Consider the following 17,098-nt stretch of genomic DNA (forward strand, 5'->3'; position numbering starts at 1 on the left):
CAGATGCGGACTGCGTGTACTCCTGCGTGTGTTTGAGGGAGATGGAAGATGGCAATAATTTATTTCCGACTTTCAAAAAAATACCAGTCTTTGGAGTTTATTTGGTGCCTGAGAGCCTCTCAGCAAATATTTCTCTGAGCCTTAAATAAGTCTGCCATCCACAAAAGCTATTTTTTTTTCACAAACCCGATGTTATTGGAAGGAGATTTTAAAATAAACCCATCGTCTCACGAAACACACGCAGTTGGAGAAAGGAAAAAAAAATAAGTGCAGTAAACGTAGCAAAACAAAATGTTTTTCTTTGTGCTTTCCTTTAAGAGTAGCCCTGGAAAAACTTTTTGAAACGGCATGCTGGTTGGGCCTTGAAGACTGTCTTCAGCTGTCAAGAGAACTCTTCAAAAACTGGGCGAACCAGCCAGAGAATGAGTAAGACGCACACGGGATGGCCCTTGGTTCTGTCCTACTTCTTTCTTTTTTTTTTTTTTTTAAGATTTTATTCATTTATTTGACAGAGAGAGAGAGATCACAAATAGGCAGAAAGGCAGGCAGAGAGAGAGGGAGAAGCAGGTTCCCTGCCGATCAGAGAGCCCAATGTAGGACTCAATCCCAGGACCCTGAGATCATGACGTGAGCTGAAGGCAGAGGTTTAACCCACTGAGCCACCAAGGCGTCCCGGTTCTGTCCTATTTCAACAGCAATAATTTCTCTACCTTTTTGACATTCTTTTTCTGGGAGTGATGGTTTTATTTTCTCTTGGGTAGTCTGTCTCCTATTTGTTTTCAAATAGCCCCTCCCCACCCCCTTTTTTGGCATTGCCTATGGTAGGTCTGCACATGACAGTAGATTGGAATTTACACAGTGAGTTGTACCCTGGGCTGCTCGTAGTCAGTACATTCCCTAAGAAGCAGCTGGGTGTGTCTGGAGTCTTATTTTGGTTGTTCTTTGATGGTTTACTACTGTGATGTATATGTAAGTGTGTCCAAGGAGCTCATTCTCTATGAGTTTGTATTCCCACAGAGAGCTGACATGAAGACTGTCTTTCTGGTTTTACTCTATTACTTTTAATGCATGACCTCAGGTAAACTCTTAGGAAATGTGATCATAACACCTGAGATGGTGCATTCCAGGCTGGCTCCCTCGGTAGAACATCTGATTCTTGATCTCAAGGTTGTGAGTTCGAGCCCCATGTTGGGTATAGAAATTACTTCAAAAAAAAAAAAAAAAGATACGCACCCAAGCTGAATTATCAGCGTACATTGATTGAACTAGGATAATTTCCTGCTTTCTTAGAACTCCTTATCTTCTAAACTAATCTGATGTTCTTTTCTCGCAACATTAATGCTCATGACAGTTTGCGCAGTTGACTTTCTTGAGCCCTACTTTTGATCTTCGTACCTGAGATCTCAACATTTTTTTCTGGATCCATCCTTCTTAAAGTAGAACACCCTAAGTAAATATATAACGTAACGACGATGAGAAATATCATTGCACGTTCTACCTTACAGAATACCTTCTCCGATTAAAAGTGTCATCTTATGTTATGGCATTGCCTTGGGAAGCGAGGAAGAATGGGACTTTTTGTTGAATATGTACGCTAATAAAACAAGGGAAGAGGAAAGGATTCAACTCGCTTATGCAATGAGCTGCAGTAAAGACCCAAGGATACTTAACAGGTGATTACGGTCAACTGATCTTGGAAGTTCCTGGTGGAGAAATGCAATTAATGAACCAAAGGGAGAAAAACAGAAGCTCAGATAATACCTGTCTGTGCCCTACTGAGTTAGCACCGTATAGAATTTTAGGTCCACTTGTGGAAATTCACTCTTTCTATTGGATAGTGTTTGCACATGTATCTTCTTTTTTAAAAGATTTTGTTTGTTTATTTGTCAGAAAGATAGAGAGAGTACAGTCAGGCAGAGGCAGAGGGAGAAGCAGGCTCCCTGTGGAGCAAGGAGCCCGATGTGGGACTCGATCCCAGGACCCTGGGATCATGACCTGAGCCCGAGGCAGATACTTAACCGACTGAGCCACCCAGGCACCTCTGCACATTTATTTTCTGCAAATGCTTCCTTGCAGGTACATGGAGTACGCCATTACTGCGTCGCCTTTCGCTTTTAATGAGACAAATGTCATTGAAGTGGTGGCGGCGTCTGAAGTGGGCCGGTACATTGCAAAGGACTTTCTAGTCAACAATTGGCAAGCTGTGAGTGAAAGGTAAGAAGGAAATGCGAGACCTCTCTTTCATACAGGTCATTGGTTCGGTGCTAGGAGCTCAGCCTTAGTCGGGCTAGTTCACAAAAGTCCTTTGCCTTGACCAGAGAAGTGATGCTATTTCTTGCATTTCATCTCATCTGTGGAAGAGAAGGTCACTTACCCTCAGTTTCAGCTTTCTGTATGAAAATGAGTTTGCCTGGGATTATACCTACCTCAGTTTCCCCACTGTGCCCATTAAGAAGTTTGTCACCAGAGACAGAGTAGAGCAAGTCATGTTTTATTGGCATGAGTGCACACCAACCAGTCACTTATTTTCTGAGGTAGACCACTGTATTTCAAGAAACAGCAGTGTTCATGACTACGTCAGCCTGGCTGTTGCTCATGTCTTACCTGTCAGATACCTTTCACATATCTGGGTTCCATATTCTTGATCTGTCCATATCTCTCACCTTTTAAGATTAAATCTGCTTGCTTCATAGCTCCCAGTTGCGTGAAGTATACATAGACATGTAAAAATCCGACAGCATGCCTTTCTTTGATGGCTGGTGTTTCCAGAGCATGACTTAATCCTGTATTCCAGAAAGTCTAGAATAATACGTCCTACAAGTACTCACATATCCTAGAGTTAGCAGATAGGAAGGATCTGTTATCAGGTCCAAACACCTATAAACTGGGGAGATACATTTTATAAATAAGTTTATCCTTTTGGAACAGAACATATATTTAGAATATAAATGTGTAAGAATGTGAATGGGGTGGGGGACGGTGGTTCCTGGGTGGCTCCATTGGTTAAGCATTCCCACTCTTGGTTTTGGCTCAGATCATGGTCTCAGGGTCATAAGATCAAGCCCGTTGCAGGGCTCCATGCTGGGGATGGAGCCCGCTTATGATTTTCTCTTTCTCCCTCTCACCATGTACCCACCCCCCATCTCTAAAAATATATATCTATGAATAGGGCTCTCTTACAGAACAAAATGTTTTTCTTTTGTAAATATTGAACTCCTTTACAACACCAAAAAAAAAAAAAAAGTGCTTTTAAATCAGAAATTTACAACGTGTAGCTAAAGTCTCGTTTGCACCGTACCATTTTCCTGGCTCGTCAGCGGAACACACTTACTGAGAAAATCGACCTTAGATCTAGTGTTAAATTGTCTATCATTCTAAGTTCCTTGCTTCTGGCAGCCTTAAGAATTCCTTAAATCTCCTCAGATTCCAAAGACCTTGGGGGTAAATGGGGTCTTCCATTTTTGCTTAAGTCTTTAAAGATAATATCCTCCTTCCTAGGTCCCACGGGGAACTGGGGACCTGGGATCGAAATGAGAATTATTGACATTGGTCCCCTGGGTCCCTGAGGTTCCAGAGATTCGAGCCTCTTGGGGGTTGTCTCTCCATTTCTGTTCACTCTCCCTGGACTTTGTCACAGAAGCCCTGTCCCCACATGGCCCATCTAGGTCTGACTGTGTGGCTCTCTCTGGCCTGTGAGGTCACCTGTCCTTCTGCTATTGTGGTTGTAATGCCCACAGGCAGTCACTTCAGCTACTGTCCTTGACTGTTTCCTTCCCAAACAATCTAGAATTAAAACCCTGAGAATGGAATTAAAACCCTGGAATTAAAACCCTGAGAGAGCAGCTCCTTTAAGAAATGTGCAATGAGGGGCGCCTGGGTGGCTCAGTGGGTTAAAGCCTCTGCCTTTGGCTCAGGTCATGATCCCGGGGTCCTGGGATCGAGCCCTGCATCGGACTCTCTGCTCAGCAGGGAGCCTGCTTCCTCCTCTCTCTGCCTGCCTCTCTGCCTACTTGTGATCTCTGTCTGTCAAATAAATAAATAAATAAAAATAAAAAAAAAAAAAAAGAAAAGAAATGTGCAATGATTTGCCTGAGGGCCCAGCTTGTCAGCATCACAAGCTGTGATCTCCTCTGTTCCCTCCTGTGCTGCTGTTGGACCCTGAGGAAGACAGAGCACCACGGTTTTGAGCCAGGTTTAGTGTTTAGCAGTGCCTGGTACCTGGTACGTCTTCGTAACTGCTGAAGATGGTAGTCACTGTAGCTCAGAGTGACACGGTGAGCCCAAACGCAACATTAGAAATCACCTGCAGCGGCTCAGTAACCTGAAGATGCTCAAGCCCACCTACCCTCTTAAAAGTCAGAATCCCCCCAGGGGCACCTGGGTGGCTCTGCCTTTGGCTCAGGTCATGATCCCAGGGTCCTGGGATCGAGCCCCGCATCGGGTTCTCTGCTCAGCGGGAAGTCTGTTTCCCTCCGCCCCTTGCCACCCCGCTTGCCTCTCTGCTTTTGATCTGTCTGTCTGTCAAATAAATAAATAAAATCTTAAAAGAATAAATCAGAATCTGCCAAAATAGGGTGGGAAATCTGCAACTTTCACCAGCTCCCTGGGGGACGCTGGCACGGTGTCACAGCTGACACCTGATTCAAAAATCTTCCAAGGCCCTGTTGCTCAATATGATAGCCGCTCGTTAATCTGTGGATCTTTGAATTTGAATGGATTGAAATTAAAGAAAATTTAAAATCTAGCTCCGCCCTTGCATGAGTCCTGTCCTAAGAGCACGAAGTGGCCGGCAGCCACCATGTTGGACTGCTCATGTACAGAACATTGTCATCACTGCAGAGTTCGGCTGGACAGTGCTTGCCCCCCCTCCCGGGGGATAAACCATGATTCATTCTTTTTTTTTTTTTTTTAAGATTTTATTTATTTATTTGATAGACAGAGATCACAAGTAGGCAGAGAGAGAAGGGGGGAGCCCGATGCAGGGCTTGATCCCAGGACCCTGGGACCATGACCAGAGCCAAAGGCAAAGGCTTTAATCCACTGAGCCACCCAGGCACCCCCCATGATTCATTCTTGATTCATTCTCCATCCCCTTCTTCTACCACAAACCGCACTTGTGCCAAGAAAATCCCCCAAATGGCTTTGAGCAACTCATGGGAAAGATTGCTCTCAATTTACGTGCCTGGCAGTGTGTTTTAAATTTTATTCCTCAGGAAGATGCTTTTATTCTGTGTTTAGAGAACAGGAACATGTTGGCAACACTCTCTGGAAAGTCCATCGTGTGGCAATTTGTTTAAATCTGATTTTGACCAAAGGACCGAGAAGTGATGGTAGGGATTTATTTCAATGATGTATGTAACTATATCAAATGAATGGAATGCCCCACTTTTTTTTTTTTTTTAACTCTAAGTGGGTCTTTTGAACCTCAAGAGGCTCCTAGAATTATAGGGAGCCTGGGTGGCTCAGTGGGTTAAGTATCTGCCTTCAGCTCAGGTCCTGATCTCAGAGTTCTGGGATTGAGTTCTGCATCGGGCTCCCTGCTAAGTGGGGAGCCTGCTTTTCCTTCTCCCTCTGCCTCTCCTCCCCACTCATGCTGTGTCTCTCTCTCCCAGATGAATAAATAAAAATCTTAAAAAAAAAAAAAAAGAAGCTCCTAGAACTATAAGTGTATGAACTTTTAACCATGGCTTGAATATTTTAATCTCTTAGCAATAAGATGTCATGCTTATAAAATAGAGGCCTATTTATAGCAAATTCATCTCAGTTCACTCCTCTCCCACATTCCACTACAAGGAAAGAGAATTTCAGACTCAAATAGGTTTGCTTTCTACATCTAATACATTTATTTTTATTTACTTTTTATTCATTTACTTAATAATAATTGTGATATTGATCAGTCTTGCGGAATTGTGAAAATGATTCTGTTTGAATGAACAGTGATAACGTTTATGGATTGTTAGAAGGAAATAAGAGTGCTAGTTAATAATTAAAATGTTATACACCCTAAAAATGGCACAAAAATGCTTGCTTCATTCTTTGTACAGCAGAACATTTAAATCATCACTTATTTGAACAGTAATATTTGACGTGAAGACTAGCATGTTATCCGTCTTCATATATTAATAAAGATAACATAAAGGATAAATACACAAATGGCTCTGACAAATTAAATTTTACATTAATTATGTGAAAAAGGCATTCTGAACTTACTGAAATGTGACTGATTACTAGCAAGTTAGCTATGAAATTCGTGTTGCTCTGGTATGTTCCACTGAGCCTCATTCATAAAACACACTGATAAGCTTTCTAGGAACAAGAAAGACAGTAGCCCCATCCGTTTGGGAGCGGTCTGTGTTAACCTCCACTTTTTGCAAATTCACAGTATATGCTAGCATCGTAAAGACCCCAGGAAGCCCCGGGGAAGGAAATCTATAGAGTTTTCCATATGCTTTTTCCTGCCCGTTAGGGCTGTAATCCTGCTACTTACCATCTGTGTCGTGTAAGCAGAGGGTCATTTTGCCAGGAGATCGGTTGTCCTGGGAGAGAAGCGGATGAGAAACTGAATTCTCCAGTACTCCCATCTGGAACGTAACTAGAACAACTATTTGTTGTTTTCCTGTTAGCTAACACATCGGCCTTGGTTTCCCTTCGTATGAGCTGAGAGGTAGCGTATTTGATCAATCCCAGGGTTCTTTCACCTATAAAAAGTTCTCGTCTTTCCATGCCAAGATCCACTTAGTTTAAGCTCTCGTCGGGGATATAAAGTGATGAAGGTGTGCTATCTGATAAATTCGATAAGAGAAGAGCTGGAGAAGGTGTAGGGACCCAAAGAGAAGACTGGGACTTGAGTGGGATTTGAACAAGCAGTGAGAAAAAATGAGCTTCTGCATCCATGAGGTGCTAGGAAATGCCGGGACTGGGGGGTGGGGGAGGACCGGGTGTCTGACTTGGGACCAGTCACAGGAGGTGGCTGGAACTTGGGGCTCTGGAACAGAGGGGATGGGGCTGGTCAAGTGTTTGGGCCGTAGACGCTGGCCCTCAACAGTGCGAGAACATCTGCTCGCCTCACCAGGCCCCGCCTTCTTCCCAGGAAGCCTGATCTGAAACTGTGGTTCGGAATACGTGTATGGAGGCAGACAACTTCGGTTTGGTCCGGCCCCTCACTCCCATGTCCGGAGCATTGCACTGGTCGCTGTGGAGTATTTAAGGTCCTTGTTGGGCCAAAGATGACCTTTTGAGTCCCGATCCTAGGGAGGGAAACTCCATTGAGCTCAAGGGCATCTTGCAATGGAGGGAAAGATGTATCTGGCCTCATCACTGTGGATGGGTCTCATGGAAGAAATGTGTGGTTAGAGAGGAAGCATTGGACTTGTACGAGTTGTTACTGTAGACGGTAGAAATGGTGTTTGTGTCCTAGCCTCTGGTCAAGTGCTTTCGGCTTTTTTTTCCCCCCAAAGATTTTATTTATTTATGTGTCAGAGAAAGAGAGCAGAAGCAGGGGGAGCAGCAGGCAGAGGGAGACGTAGGCTCTCCGCTGAGCAGGGAGCCCGAAACAGGATTCGATCCCATGACCCCGGGATCATGACCTGAGCTGAAGGCAGATGCCCAACCGGCTGAGCCACCCGGGGAATCCCATGCTTCTGGTTTTTTAAAACCATGTAGGCTTCACAGTCTCCAGGAAAACCCAGCTTTACCTGAGTACAGAATAAAGTACGATCATTTTCAAACTCAACGGACCCAAAAGGAATCTTACCCCCTTCCTCTTCACCAAACTGTTGATTTCTTCTTGAGATGCTGTCACACTGGCAAGAGTCCTAAGCATGAAAACTTGTACACATCCCTGCTTCCTCTCTGTCGGGTTTCCTAATGGGGAGCATGTAGCTGAACAGAGAAATAGGAACACGAGCAGAGAGAAGTCAGGTGTTACGGAGAGGTGCGCCCAAGCTCAAAAGGGCCGGTGCCCACCCCCTGTCCCTAGATCGGGCTGGATGCCTTGGCCCTGTACTTGCCTAGTGGCTACGCTTGTCCCAGGAAAAAAGACGTGGCAGGGAAAGGGATCGCAAGGGAGGGGAAATTTGAGAGAAAAGAGAGACAGAAGGTGAGCCAGAGGAGAGTGGCCCAAATCCCTGTAACCACACTGGCATGGAATGTTACCAGATTTTTAAAACAGTAACTCTACTGACACAGGTTGGCTCTGGTCTTTGTATGAATTAGCATGTATCTGACCACTGGCAGATAAACTATTTGTAATGTGTCTATTTTTGTGCAGTAGTATTTCAGAGATCACTCTCTCAATAAGAGGGACAGATCTTCTCTGTGTCAAAAATACCTCTTCTTGGGGCGCCTGGATGGCTCAGTGGATTAAGCCTCTGCCTTCCGCTCAGGTCATGATCCTAGGGTCCTGGGATTGAGCCCTACATTGGGCTTTCTGTTCAGTGGGGAGCCTCTTTCTTCCTCTGCCTCTCCCCCACCCCCTGCCTGTGCTTTCTCTCTCTCTCTCTCTCTCTCACTCACTCGCTCTTCTTTCTCAAATGAATAAATAAAATCTTAAATACCTCTTCTTGCAATTTGCAAGAACAGGAAGGGATGAAGTGTGCCAGGGACCCTGACAGGTGCTTCAACACACAGCATCCCCTTTCCTCTCCAGAATGATTCTTCTCACTATATCTTAGTCCCTTCTTTACAAATTGCCCAAGGTCATTTTCAAACACAGCCCTGCCTCTCTGGGTAGTCTTCCTCCTCCGTCTGGTAGCAAATCACACATTTAGGGCCCTAAGTAGTTTTCTTTCCTTTCTTTCCCTTCCTTCCTTCCTTCCTTCCTTCCTTTCTTTTCTTTCCAAATTTTGCCAGATTTCCTGAGTCATTCCATAGGCTTTTAATACGTGGCCAATAAAAATGGAGAGCTAAGAAGTATGTCCTCTCTGCCTATGGAAACAGCAGTGTTTATATGGAGACTGTCTCATCCTTCCCTTTGCTCAAGGAGACACAGCTTAAGTTACCGTGGAGAACTTAAAAAAGACCAAAACACCGTTTTCTCTTACCTTTAGGTGTTACGTCAACATCAACTGTTGCAGTTTTTAATTTCAAGTGTACGTTTTTGAAGTCAGTCAATCGTGTGTATTAACTGTCTACTGTCAGAACAGAATGGCAACCCTTTCTTGTTCAGTCCAAAACATTAACCCTATTTTAATTTTCTTTCTTCTTTAATGCATCCCAAAGTCTTTCTTTACCTTTTTAACCACAGCAAGGCTTCGGGCGGGTATGTATCTGTTGTTTTTCCGCAACAATGTTTCTTATGTTTTTGTTGTTGTTGTTTTATTTTGTTCTGTTGTTTTGTTTTGTTTTGTTTTGTTTTTTCCTGCATGATCCTTGTTGGACATTCAAGGGCATGAAACTAGAGGGGAAGTTTCAATCACGGTACAGGTTTGAGCGAAAGTAGAGCTGGATTACTTAGCCCTTCCAAAATCACCAACATATTGAGACTCTTCAAGGACGTGGATCCTCTCTTCAAAAAAGCATATACAAATATAAAATTTTAAATAAGTTCTGAGGGTAGGTTAGCCAGAGTTTCTGAAACTGATCCCATATTAATTACTATTTTTTAAGGGGCATAATTTCCATATTTACTTACCCCTTGTAAGTTGTCTTAATTTGAGGTACGTGACCTCTGTTTGAACCACCTCATTTAAAAAGATAAAAATAGTTGCAATTTTGAAGAGGAGCTTTTCCTATTTAAAGAAAGCTTTCAGAACTCTGTGGACACAAATCGATATTTACCTGTATTTTATTTACTTAGTGCTGATAAAATCTTCTGTATAATAGATATCTTATTAAATGATGAAGCTAAACTAGTTCATGTGTATTTTTGCTTCGATTTGGGAGGTAGGAAGCAACAGGGGCTGTGCACTTAGCATATTACCCGCCTGATAAAACACAGGCTTTATCTTGCAAACCACTTTCCACCTCTGACTAGCATCTTGTTGCTTTGCAGGTATGGAACACAATCACTGGTTACTCTCATGAATATAATAGGGAGAACCATCAGTACAGACTTGCAGATCACAGAGGTGAGTACTGTAGGTATTTTGAATTATAATGATAATTTAGAAACCATTGTTCATGTAATTGGGAGTTGCTAAAACTGAAAGCAACAGGTTTATTTGAATGATGATACTCCGTGCTGCTCCCATTGGGGTGATTTTCACTGTGTGCAGGAAATGGTTTTTAATTCCATCTTGCTCCTGAAATAGAGACCATTCCTGCTCCTAGAGGGTTGGACCCCATCCTTCCTCGCCTCCCTGGATTTGCAGTGAACTCTGGTGAGGACTGTCTGCCCGGGGCAGCTCCTCCCTGCACCCCAGCCCTCATATAGCCGCCAGTCCTTGCCCCACTGTGGAAGCTTCCAGAACTCATCACAGTGTTGAGAAGACATTTTTACTCTTTTCATAATAACCTGGCCCCTGCCTGCCTCTCTGGCTTCATTTTTTGCCCACCTCACCACTGAGTGTAGGAGAATGAGAGTGTCAGACACTCCCCAACACTCTGCCTCTAGATTTTCTTAAATTATCATGTTGTTTTATATTTTCCGGGTTTTGGAAACACTCTACCTTCTGCTTTGGGTGACTTCACTGTGCCTGTCTTTGGCTGGATAATTCCTAGTTATCCTTTAAGACCCTGCTCCAACCACCTGGTCTAGGAATTTTTCAGTTAACTGATTCACACCCTCTCCTCCTGCGTGCTCTTCAGTGATCTTTTTGTTTGTTTTTTATATTTGTAAAACTCTTTTTTTTATTAATTATTTTTATTAACATATAATGTATTATTTGCCCCTGTGAATGGTCAGGTTTACATACTTTGCAGCACTCACCATAGCATATACGATCCCCAGTGTCCAAAACCCAACCACCCCTCTTCAGTTATCTTATGAGTACCTGTATCATAGCACTAACCACATTATACTCTAATTAGGGTATAAATAAGTGCTCCCTGAGACTTCTAAGGAGCTCCCTGAGGACGGAGATCACACTTGAGTCAGACCTGTATTCTAGAACCTAGAAGAGACCTGGCTATTTCTTTTTCTTTTTTGAAGATTTTACTTGTGAAGTAATCTCTCCACCCAATGCAGGGCTTGAATTCACAAACCTGAGATCAAGAGTCGCACGCTCTACTGACTGAGCCAGCCAACCACCCCTAACTTGTCATTTGTGGGCTCTGCTCCCTCCCAGCCTGAATTTCTTCTTACTTAGGTGGACTTTCTCCACAGGAGGTAAACGTAGCTCCAGGCTTCTGTCATCCTTAGGCCTCTTAGTTGTAGGAGGAGGAGTCCCTGCCCGCTACCCCCCCCCCCGCCCCCAGCTTCAAGTTCCAGCCCCACCCCACAGAATGACTCTAGTCGGTCCTACTTGGGTCCATATGCACCAGTCACAGTGGGCGTGGGGGGTGCAAAATGAAATACTCCAGTGGCTCAGCCTGGGTCGTGTGCCTCCATTTGGAACCCCCAGCCATGGGATTCAGGGAAGGAGTAGTTCCGGAAAGAAGAGAGGATCCTGTAACCAGAAAGTAAACTTCAGGGCCAAAGCAAATACCCTTCAAACACACACACACACACACACAATAAAACAAGGGTAATCTATTAATACAGCCTCTACACATCTAGTAGGTGAAATTAGAAAGACTTACGACACCAAACACCAGCAAAGATGTGAAGCACTTGGAGCTCTCATTTTCTGCTGGTGAGACGTTAACATGGTACAACTACTTTGGAAAACAGGTCGTCTTTAAAGTGTTACTTACACACGTATGACCTAACAATTCCATCTTTGGGTTTTTACTCAAGAGGAACTAAAACCCATATCCACACAAAGACTTGTTACATGAATGTTCGTGGCAGCGTTATTCACATCAGCCAGAAACTGGAAACCACCCAAACACTCAGCGATAGGTGAATAGATAAGGTAAACATAATACGTCCACACCAGGTTATCCTATCCTGCAATTTAAAAAAAAAAAATAAGTTTTTGTAACAACGTGAATACATCTCAAGATGATTATGCGGAGTTAAGAAAACAAAACAAAACAGACACATTCTAGGAAATGCAATATAATCTCTTGGGACAAAAAGAAGATCAGGGATTGCCTGGGAGGGAGGGAGAGCTGGATTGGAGAGGGCCTGAAGGAGTATGTGGATGATGGAAATGTGCTTCACTGTACCTTGACCCCAGCTCTGTTTTACGGGCATATGTGATGATCACCACTCATTCCCTTGTCACATTTTAAGTGAATACAGTTTATCGTCCATCAGTTTCATCTCAGTAGAGTTCGGTAAATTGTTCTGAAAAAAATGTCTGAGCTCAAATTAAACACCATGGCCCGGAACTATTTTAATACAAACAGAAAGGACCTGTATAAATAAGAAAGGAAAAATCAGTCGCTTCTTGGCCTTTTGGCTGAAATCAAGGGGAGTATCGGTTCTTATCAGGCTAATATCGGATGTATCCTCTATCCAAGGATAACATATTAAATGGATTTTTGGAGCAGGGGGATGGAATAGGAGCTTGCTGGGTCCACTCCACACAGTGACCTGGTTTAAAGGCAAAAAAAAGAAAAAAAGGAAAATCAGCTACCCTGTCCTAGCAAATAAACCAATAAACATGTAGGTCATAAAGGCCTGAAGTTGATCATGAGCCAAAAAAAAAAAAAAAAAAGGGAGAGAGAGAAGCAGTCAGCTATGTAGTTGTTGTGTTTTTACCATTATTATTTATTTATTTGTCAGAGAGAGAGAGCACAAGCAGGGGGAGCGGCAGGCAGAGGGAGAAGCAGGCTCCCCGGGAGCTGGGCAAGGAGCCTGATGTGAGACTCAATCCCAGGACTCTGGGATCACAGCCTGAGCCAAACGCAGACACTTAACCGACTGAGCCACCCAGGAGTATGCAGTTGTTGTTATGAGAGAGGAGGAATCACGAATTCCTGAAGGAATTCTGTTTGTGTGGGTTTTGGCCTGCCTGAGGCTGATCTGCCTCAGGGATTATCAAGGATTCCCTGGAAAGGAGAGGGAAGGACACAGCCAGACACGCTAGAAGGAAGTCTCCGGAAGGAAGGCTGAGTTTGTGCCAGCATCTTCTAAAGGGCCTCAGTTCATCTTTGTATCTCCAGAACCCAGGGAATTTTTTTTGTTGTTGTCGTTTCATGAATGAACAAAGTGTGTATACATTTAGCAGTCCTCGGAGTTCCAAAACTCTAGAGTCATTGACAGTTTCTTTAAAAAAAAAAAATGCAAACATACATTGAGCCGTGGTGAAATTTTGCCATTTTGAAAACAAGTAAATTAGCTACTATGAATATTCTTGTCAAAGCATGTTAATCACCCATAGATTATAGTCCCGCTATCATCTGTCTGTTGACGGGATCATCTTGAAAATAATGACTAAAACAGAAATGAAAAGTTGCATGCCTGCCTTCTCCTTCTAGAACAGTGCAGGGTCTATACACTCTCCACATCTCTTGTTCTGGTCTTCGTACTCCATCCAGAGAGAGTCTGGCCACATGCTCCCAGCATGCATGAAGCCCCACCGACAATCCCACAAACACCTACTCCCCTCCCCCACATTACAGGTGGTCCAGGGCTGTGGGCAGCTGTGGGAGAGGGCAGGAGGCTTGTTTCTGGTTCCTTAGACTACTTTTTGCTCAAAATTTACTTTTTGGGCACATGGGTGGCTCGGTCAGTTAAGTGGCTGCCCTTGGCTCAGTCATGTTCCCAGGGTCCTGGGATCAAGCTCCACATCGGGCTCCTTGTTCACCTGCGGAGTCTGCTTCTCTCCCCACCCTTTCCCACTGCTCATGATCTCACTCTCTCTCTCTCAAATAAAGAAAGAAAATGTCAAAAAAAAAAAAAAGAAAAAGAAAACGGAACTTACTTTTCTTTTATGTGGTAATTAGGCTGAATGGTCCTATTACTCCTCAATTTCAAGTACAGTAGGGTTTAAGTGACATGTGTGAGCTGGTGTAGGTACACTGTCATCTCATATGTTCTAAGTTCCAATGCAGGAACGCAGTATGGAGTTTCCTCAAAAAGTTAAATATAGCACTACCCTGTAATCCCCCGATTGTGCTACTAGATGTTTGCCCAAAGGATACAAAATACAGATTCTAAGGGGTACATGCCCCCTGCTGTTTCTAGTAGCATTATCAACAAAAGCCAAACTATGGAAAGAGCCCAGATGCCCATGGACTGATGAATGGATAAAGAAGATGTGGTGTGTCTAGATACACAATGGAATATTACTCAGCCATCAAAAAGAGTGAAATCTTGCTTTTTGCAACAGTATGGTTGGAGCTAGAGAGTATACAGCTAAGCAAAAGAAGTCAGGCAGAGAAAGAAAGACAAGTACCATATGATTTCACGCATATGTGTAATTTAAGAAAGAAAACAGATGAACTTATGACAAGGGGAAAGAAGAAGGAGAGAGGGAAGTAAACCATAAGAGACTATTAACAACAGGCAACAACAGGGTTAATGGAGGGAGGTTAGTGGGTGGGGGATGGGCTGGGGGGGATGGGCATTAAGGATGGCACTTGTGATGAGTCCAAGGTGTTACATATAAGTGATGAATCACTAAATTCTACCCCCAAAATCACTATTACACGATGTGTTAACGAATGAGAATTTGAATAAAAATTTGGAAGAAAAATAAGTTTGAATCCAGTGACACAGAAATAGACTTTGTGCAATATGACTTATTAGTTCACTGGGGTCTGGCAGATGTTCCTGTAACTGAATGCTAGAGCTGAGTCAGTGATGGCATCTGGCCAGTGGACAAGCCCAGTCTCTAAGTGTTCTTAAATGAACGACAACACTTGTGAAGGCATGGATATCAGGTGCCAGTTGTGAGATTTGGAAGTTCCAGGATTTCTTTGGAGATAAGAGAAGACCTCCCCGAGTGTCTGTCCACGGACACCTGGTGTAACATCCAGGATGCATTCGGTGGGTCGTTACCGAGCACCTGCTCTGGGCTCCTGGGTGTAGTGCAGGGAGCAAAGAGATGAAGCTCCCTCTTCACAGGGCTTCTGGTCTACCCGTGATTCTTCAGGGTAGGTGTGGTCTTCATTCCCTGTTCTCAGGCAGGGCCTCCCCCAGGAAGCCACAGTCCAGGGGTTGCACCTTCCTTCCCACCCCGACCGCCCTGCGTGCGCCATTTGCAAAAATCCCATGGCTCCTCCACGTGCTCATCGCCTTATTCTGTCACCGCGAGACACGAGTTTGCACTGACCCGCCATCCCTTGGTGCTTGCAGCTACAGCAGTTTTTCGGCAACATGTTGGAAGAGCACCAGAGGCTCACGGTCCACGCCAAATTACAGACAATAAAGAACAAAAATCTGGAAAACAAGATGCGCCACGCCAGGATGACGGCGTGGCTGCGGAGGAACGCGTAACGGGCGCCCCTCCAGCCTGCGTTGGATGGGTTTCGCTCCCACCTTGGTCTCCCAGGGCTTCGTGAGTCTGCAAACCCACACGTGTCGTTTTTCCTGTGTCAGTCACGTTCACTCCTCCCAGTTCTTGCTGTTCTTCCCAGGCTGTCACGTTTGGCCCCGAGACTCTGTGATTCCCGAGGATGCTGCAAACCCAGGGGAAGATTTCACTTCACGCTGGTCTGTGAAGCCACAGAATTGACTCAGGGTGCCTCGTGAAAACAAATGTACCTTAGAAAGCCTTGCTGATTCTGTCGGGAAAGCCAGCGGAATGTTAGATGCTTGGCCAACTGAACGCATTCTTCTCCGAGGGAAACACAGACTTGTAGTACTCTGGGGGTTTACGGAGTTCGATATTTAAAAGAGTCACGAGCCAATAACACAACAGGGCAAAGAAAGAGAAGCCAGAAAAAGAATACTCACGAGGACACAGAGAAGCCAAGGCAACAAGGTTTTAGGAAGAAGGAACAGATCGTTGTAGGAGCCACGTGGAGTGCCTTGAGGACCAGATATGGGTCTTCTGCTCATTTCTCTCTTCCCACAGGGCCTGTCACGTTGTACCACGCCTTACAGGTCGCTGAAGTTCAGGGTGTCACTAAAAGTACCGGGATCGCAGGATCCGTGAAGTGCCCTTCGGATGATGGAGGCCGGCAGGACAGGAAGGAACCTTCCTGAAGCTGGAGACCACATCCCCTCCTGTGGGCCGGACACTCACTCAGCCCAAGTTTAAGAGCAAACATAAGGATGTCGACAGACGGTAGCCATGAGGGACTGAACTTCAGCATAAAGGGAGGTGGTCAAATAAAGAGAAAGAGAACAAAAAGGCTAACCAGACCACACTCTTGAGCTCTGCACTCAGGGGACAAAGTTGGAAACGTGGTTTCATTTGGCCAAGTTGAACCTGCTTGTGTGGGGGACCCCAGCAGGTGGAGTCCCCTCCTGCTTGTGGTGGGGACAACTTTAAACGCGTTCATCGGTTACCACGTCAGGAATTGGCTGAGTTCTCTTACCCCGGACTAAATCAGGATGGCCAAGGCAAATCGTCCCACTCTAGACTTTGTGTGCGTTTGATGTAATTCTGTTTTCATTTGGATTCTGCTTTTGTAGAATGGGGGTAAAAAACTACAGATCTCCGATCTACCTCAGAGGGATGTAAAGATTAAGCACCATGTCGGTTAAAAAAACCTTTAAATACGTTGTATAAGCTCAAGGCCCTGTGATCTCGGGTTCCCCTCCCCCTTGTGTAAGTTGATGCAGCCACACATGAAAATGCAAAAAACCAGAGTTGCCTTTTTGTATCCCCTTCACAAGAAGATGCTCCCTGAGTGAGTGGGAGGTCTGGGATGTGGCCCCGAAAACCAACCAAAGCCCCCGTCCCTCAGACTTTGACCATGGGTCATAGGTCAGAGAGCTTTTTCTCTAAATTTAGAAATGTAAAACGTAGGCAATAAAATATCACCATGTCTTCGAACTGTTGTGTGTGAGGTATCTTCTGGTGTTTTCTAGAACATTTGTTCTCTATTTCCTATCATTCCTTCAGTCACGGTCGCAATTTACAGTAACCATGCCACATGCCTTCTTTCTTGCTTTTCTCTTCCTCTTCTTCCTCTCCCTCCTTGTTTCCCTTGGGCT

At 44.5% G+C, this 17,098-nt stretch overlaps 1 protein-coding gene across 1 annotated transcript in view; it reads left to right on the top strand.

Annotated features, from left to right (window-relative positions):
* Positions 1–16,935, top strand: part of LVRN (laeverin) — a gene marked incomplete at its 5' end in the record, with an annotated part of 68,326 nt that extends 51,391 nt beyond the window's left edge. The window contains 5 exons of the mRNA XM_080804458.1: positions 319–426; positions 1,506–1,673; positions 2,077–2,214; positions 9,992–10,067; positions 15,290–16,935. Coding sequence (XP_080660584.1) covers positions 319–426; positions 1,506–1,673; positions 2,077–2,214; positions 9,992–10,067; positions 15,290–15,430 — 631 coding nt within the window. The 3' untranslated portion in view covers positions 15,431–16,935. The remainder of the gene's footprint in view (positions 1–318; positions 427–1,505; positions 1,674–2,076; positions 2,215–9,991; positions 10,068–15,289) is intronic.
* Positions 16,936–17,098: the final 163 nt, after the last annotated feature.

The sequence above is a fragment of the Martes martes genome, assembly GCF_963455335.1.
Source record: "Martes martes genome assembly, chromosome: 5".
In the NCBI taxonomy this organism is placed as follows: domain Eukaryota; kingdom Metazoa; phylum Chordata; class Mammalia; order Carnivora; family Mustelidae; genus Martes; species Martes martes.